The sequence below is a fragment of the Macadamia integrifolia genome, chromosome 14 (genome assembly GCF_013358625.1).
Source record: "Macadamia integrifolia cultivar HAES 741 chromosome 14, SCU_Mint_v3, whole genome shotgun sequence".
Classification (NCBI taxonomy): domain Eukaryota; kingdom Viridiplantae; phylum Streptophyta; class Magnoliopsida; order Proteales; family Proteaceae; genus Macadamia; species Macadamia integrifolia.
Window position 1 is genome coordinate 32,616,854 of NC_056570.1, and position 6,533 is coordinate 32,623,386.

Genomic DNA, 6,533 nt, shown 5'->3' on the forward strand with positions numbered 1-6,533 from the left:
GGGGAATTGATGAGATCACAGTGCTGGGTGAAGGAAAACATTCCCCTTATATGATAGTTCCCATTTCCCCAGTCTCATTCAGCACCAGTCAATGCAAGAATTTAAATGTTTTATATGATCACTACAAATGATGGTTATCTGATAGTTTATTGTGAAAAGAAACATTAAAACATATATCATTCTAACCAATAGAAAGGTATATAATATTAGAGGCAACTGTAGGAAAGATGAAATATATAGATTGTATATAATGACTTGATTAAAATTTACAGGCCTTTAAAGTTGTCCATCATTTAAGCACATCAAAATTCAGGAGACGACGATAAGTATAAACTTCTTCAGTATCCGTCTGTGGTAGTTTCAGTACATATTGTTCCAACTTCCAAAACAAGAAAACAAGGACTGCCTAAAAACATAACAAGGACTCAGATTGTAGAACTTGTCCAACTGCTTTTGGCGGTTTTTTCAGGTAAAAGACTAAAACAAAGCCCAGCACAAGAATGCTTGTTTTTTCCCCCATTTCACTGAGCATCAGCTTGAGAATGCCAATGAACTGGATATTTTGTATATACTTCTAAAATGGTTTGTTTTGTCTTCCCTTACTCTGTTAGTAGCATTGGGACTTCTTTAATGGGAGTTGGAACCTGCAAAATCAGAAACATTTAATCCAAGTTAGCCAAAATTTATGTTTTATTTCCACTATCCTGGTAAATAATCCACATATATAAACAGACTTGCATAAGAAATACATCCATGAATAAGAACATAAATTGAGACATGTCATGAAATGCCTGCATAGCATCACCAGAGAACCTACAGCATGGGTCTTAGCTGAAAAAGTCCTCCAATGAGTAAAGAAATGTATTTTTTCCACGTTTTGACTAAGTTTTGACTATTTTGCCATAGAAGATACATAGGCATGGAGCCAAATATTTTCAAACACCTCTAGAAACAGTTGGAGACACACTGAGAAATGCGTCTACACATGTATTTATATGTCACACAAACATAATGCAACTGGATGATTAGAAAATAACATTAGAAATCCACAATTTAATTGAATAAAAAACAAGTAATAAGTGATTCAACACTTTTTCATGTTGATAACAAGAAAATAGAAACACCTATTCATCTAAAATGTACAGCAGGTATATAAGTATATTGCCATTTTCCACTCCTTTATCACATCCTTAAGACATTGAAGCATAACTTTTCCCCATAAATTAGTCATGGTTTTCATGGAACATCAGAATTGATGGCTGGACCATTCAAAACACCAACCATCAGTATCATCTGTTTTAGATGGTCTGTTCATAAGTTCTCATGTTGTCATTAAAAAGGGGGATCATATGGGCAGATGCCAAGTCCCCATCCTTTATACTGCTTCAACCTAGTTCATTCAATGGACGGCAGTTTCTCAAAATCTCTTTGTGCTGCTTTTACATATCTCCTTACCACAAAGACTAACAAACGGCTCATCTTCTTTATCTTTCACAACGTAGCACCCCACAAATGCTCTGCATATTATTTCTGAAACTTCAGATCCCATGACACTATTCATCATTTGCAGTTCATATACCATCCCTTAATCGCAAAACAAGACCAAGAGGGCATATTATTAAACAACAGTAAACAGTAAGACAGGTCAGCGTCCACAGTTGGTATCAACTAATTTGTTTCTCAATTAGTCATCAAATAGGTACATCAGTAACCTGTAACTGTTCTCCAATACATGGTTCATTTTTGTTGTTACCACAAAACCTCTAGGTAGGTCATATTGACAGGCTTCGAATGACAACCGTATTACAATTTTTTTCAGGAGATTCTACCAATGATATAATGTCATTCCTTATATAATACCACATGATATGACAATATGTTGGGCCAAACATTCACATTTAACAGGAACAATCTTCCATACTTCATAAGTTCATATGTTTCATGTTAGAACTATGCAACAAACTTATAACCAAAAAAAAAAATTGATATCAAATAATGAAATTCACTATAGTAATGAACTTGAGAAAAAACAAATTCCTCAGATCCATAAATGGCCCAGCCAAACAACCTGGCATATATACAACAACGAATTGAGTTGATCAACAAGTAATTTCCAGACTCGAACCTGCAACCACTAGGTCACAATTGATTGATCACCCATTGAGAAAAATATATTCGTGTTTTCGAGGGTAGGAACTAGTTCCTAGTTGAGCAGAGTTTAGTTATAAGGAAATTGAAGATTCAAGCTCATCAAGAATTGTATATGAGCTTCTGAATGGTTTACAGTCCCTAATTCTTCTTCTCAATAAGCTATAAACACAACACTAGAACCATACCTCCTAAAATATAGACAATATATTATCAATACTTTCTGTAACGATTCAAATTACTCACTATCAACAAAGACCTGATTCAACCCCACCCTCCACAACCCTTCCGAAATGAACTGATACCCAATCTTCTAATGAGAAAAAAATTAAACATGTCAATGTGTAGGTATTGGATGGAGAACTTTTCATCAAACTAATGCTTCTCAAGAAGAGAAAGAGAGAGGTATAAAGAACAAGACATTAAGGAACCATATAAAATATATCAGGAAAGAAAAGTCATATTAAGATATGACTATATGAAAAGCCTAAGATAAGCTCCAAGAAATTCTATTTATATGGTGCTGATTGAGTATTTATAGGCTACTTGCCCCAGCAATTTGACCCCCATATCGCTCCAACAATTTCAAGGTAAACTGTAAACAAAATCACAACATATTCCTTCTGCCAAAAGAGCCTTCAAGTAGAGAATATCTCATGTTTTCAGGTTTCTTCACCGTTCTGATTCAAAGAAACAATCGGAAAAGAAAATAGCATGAACTTTGATCCAGAAAGTAGTCATTTTCGATTCATGGCAATTGCGATAACTTCCTACTAACTTTAACCACTCAAAAAATTTACCCAGTTTTGTTAGGGTTCCACCCTAAAGTACATAAAAGATCAAACCCTAACAAACATCCAATTGAAGTTCCAGAGCGTATGAAGTCTATTGGAGAACCCATACCTTGAGAATATCCTTCCAAGAACCATGACAGGAGAGACCATCCTTGCAAGAGCGCACAGTCTTGAACTGCCCAGCATCAAGCTTCTTGTTAATGAAACCCACCTGAAAATATATGAAATCGGAGGGAGGCAAATCCACCCTGATCTCATCCACATCGAGCCACAACAAGAATCGCTTCACTTTAATCCCGTCTAGTTTCGTAATCGAACCGTACTTGATCGTGCCGGTGATCTTCTGAGCATATGAGATCAAGTTTCCGAATTGAACGTAACAGGGCTTCTCCAATTCAACGACGAAGCTCCCGTCATCAGTGTGAGAAAAATTTTTCACCGAGTCAGGTAAGAGGCCACTCGGAAGCCCATATTGAGTCAGGATTTCATACACTGTCATGCCATTAGAGGCCGAAACTGATGAGATTGCGAGAGAAGAAGCGAAGAACAAGAAGAGGAGAAAGGAACCCATATGCAGTTTCGAATAGAGAACCATTATATGATTGGTTTAATGGTTATATATGATGGGTTTCAGTGAAAAGGAAGAAGAAACTGAAAGCTTCAGAGAGAGAAAGAGAGAGATTAAGGAACTGGGAAGAGGGAGATTGAGATAAGGAAACGAGATTTTGGAAACAGAGAGAAGATCTTCTGGGGAGGAATGGAAGATGACTTGTATTTAAAAATGATGAGCTCCAAACTCCAAATTATCCTTTAGAATCGGAATCAGGGTCGAATCGGTAGCTCCTGCATTCCAGAACTTGAATCGAGAGCGATACCGATCCAAACCAGCCGTGTCAAACGATCCGATTCCAGTCTTTAAAACAGTGTCCCTGCCCCCTCATATCAAATTCTACACCCTTAGATCGAGCAAGGATTCAAAACACGATTAGGGGTGTGGATTGATTGCAATTGATTCGATTCAATTCGATTTGATTTGGTTCGATTGGAATTAGGCAGGAGTTGATATGATTTGGCCAAATTCTATCTTTTTACCCTAGAAATGGCTTATAGATCTCAATTAAATTGGTCGGATTTGGGATTAGCCTTGGCACTAATAAATTAGGTTATATCCTAAACCTAGGAATGGCTAAATTGATCAGAATTGGGATTAACCACTCTGGAGTCTGAATCAACTGAACTCGAGATGAGCCTCGGTCATAATAGGTTAGACTCTACCTTAATCCTATAAATGGTTTATAGATCAATTAGAATTGGTATTGGCCTTGTCAAGACTTCAAATTTGGTCAAATTCTACCATAATCATAGAAAGGGCTTATGGATCAACGAGAATCGGGGTTGGCCACTTTAGATTGAACAGAATTGGGATTTGCCTTGGTCTTGAGTCTTGATATGGAGATCCCGATTCCTATGACTCGAAAAAAGCCCCTGATCCACAACACATATTAATGGATACCTAGTTAGTTGACCTAACTTTTTAATCAAATTGACTTTATTGGGTGTGTTCCACTTCCACCTAGTTAGACTCTCTCGTTCTCTTTAATTAAATCCCAAGAGGAAAGAAGTATGTAGGCTAAATAAAATTAGCAAATTATTTGCATTAATAGTATCTTAGGCAGTTTGCTTTGGGTCAAAGATTCAAGGGTTAGATTTTCTAGATGAAATGGGTATTCATAATGAATCGATCTTTGTAGGTAAACAAGGGTTATCTGTTATTGATATTTTTAGTTTGAGTCTCCTTGCATTTGATCTATTACATGGGTTAGGTGTAGCTGCGTATAATTGGAGTTTACCTTTGGACTTAAACCATAAAACCGAGCAGGTTCAAGGGGTTCCTCGTTAAAATAAATAAATTTATGGATCTACACATTGATTTCTGGGTTGATTCAGACTCAGGACTCGATCGACCCCGATTCCTTTTTTTTTCTCTTGATGAATTCTCCAGAGTGTTTGGCGATGGCAACAGATTAAACAGTGAAATAATTCTATGCCATCTAAATCCACCAGAACTTAAAACAGCTTAGATTTTTTTTTTTTTTGCTTGGCTTCTACTCCATTAATCCATTTTATCAAAAAAGTGGGTCTCCTTTTTTTCCTTTTATCCTGTCTCATTTGATTAATCCGTGATGCATCTACTTAAATCAAATGAGTCAAAAACTCAAGATCATTCCTGTTTAAAACGGTTGTGATGTTCTTATTATTGTTGTTATATCGTCGTTATCATCATTATTAGTACACGGGTTTATTAGATAAGAGAAGGCTTACAAAATGTAGGTAGCCATGGAGATGCAGGTTGATGTGGTAGTTTCAACTGCCAAGTGCCAACCCCTAAAAAAAATCAACTAAGATGTCATATAAGTTACTAAAGTTAGTCAAAAAAATTTCTTCATTGTGGCTGAAGAGAATATAGCCATTCGGAAGGTGGTTGGTTTTAAGTCTCTTTAATTTTTGCTACCAAGCATGTCAATTGGACAAATTTAAACCATGTAATAATAAATACTGTATTATGTATGAATGATGGGTCTTATGTCGAATCTTCCCCTTATGTATTACTTATTTTCTCTCATTTTTCTAACGAAAATCCATCCATCGAAAAAGAGTGATTTTCAAATAATTTTCTACCAATAAAAAAGATTTTCAAATAATTTTTTGGGGTCAGTTTTCATATATGGTTGTGTATCTCGAACGGTCAATGCTTCTATTGTTCAATAGGAATGTTCGATTATAATACCTTATTGAATGAGTATAATGTTGATCATTTAAGATACACAATCCCGATCATGTAAAAAACTTTGGGTTGTAACTCTCAATGAAATTTGAGTCTCACTTTTTAATCAAGCTTTGACTATGATTTTTATCACATAAAAGAAACTATTTAGATTGAAAATTTACAAATGGATAAAACGGGGGTGCAAGTTTGGCCATATCTACCCCGATGCCGCCTTGACCTGCCCTAAGCCTGAACAAGGCTTGGGCTCAGATACCTGGCCTTGAGGGTGGGTTAAGGTTAAGGCCAGGAATTTCTAGCCTGAGTCGGTGTTGAGGCCTCAATCTAAGCTTGGGCCTACCTTCTCCTTCTTTTTCTCCCCGGCCCAACCCAACCTGATAGCTTTTGTATCCTCCTTTTCACTTCCCATAGTGAGGATCAATAAAAGTCAACCCAGTCCAGTCCAACCCAACCCGGAGAGCAGGTGTTGGATTTTTCAATCACTGAGTTTGGGACTGGCTGGGCCTATGCCCAACTTTGGGGACTTAAGGTTGGGCTGGAGTCTTCAAAAGCCCAACACAACCCAACCGTATTGGACACCTAATAAAAACTGATGGATCCTCCTTGAGGCTAAAATTTGAGCACTACATATATTACCACATGGCAGTTAGTGGAACTTCTCAAAATTATGTTTTGAAAAAAGGTCCTCTTCGGGAAGAGATCGTAGATCGTAGAAGTTTTGAGAAGATAATCTATTTTTATTAAATGATTTATTAAATAATCAAAAACAGAAGATCTTGAGTAGGAATAAAGGCGGATGAGTTTCG

At 36.6% G+C, this 6,533-nt stretch overlaps 1 protein-coding gene across 1 annotated transcript; it reads right to left on the bottom strand.

Annotated features, from left to right (window-relative positions):
• Positions 1–217: 217 nt before the first annotated feature.
• On the bottom strand, positions 218–3,712 carry LOC122061104. Its single transcript, XM_042624289.1, has 2 exons — positions 3,052–3,712; positions 218–644 (listed from the first exon to the last, which is right to left on the bottom strand). The coding sequence occupies exons 1-2, from the start codon at positions 3,535–3,537 to the stop codon at positions 600–602; spliced, it is 531 nt and encodes a 176-aa protein (XP_042480223.1). The 5' UTR covers positions 3,538–3,712; the 3' UTR covers positions 218–599.
• Positions 3,713–6,533: the final 2,821 nt, after the last annotated feature.

Coding starts and splice junctions, on each gene's coding strand:
- LOC122061104 (XM_042624289.1), bottom strand. CDS start 3,537: ATGGTTCTCTATTCGAAACTGCATATGGGTTCCTTTCTCCTCTTCTTG. Junction 645..3,051: donor CTTGGAAGGATATTCTCAAG/GTATGGGTTCTC, acceptor CTGATTTTGCAG/GTTCCAACTCCCATTAAAGA.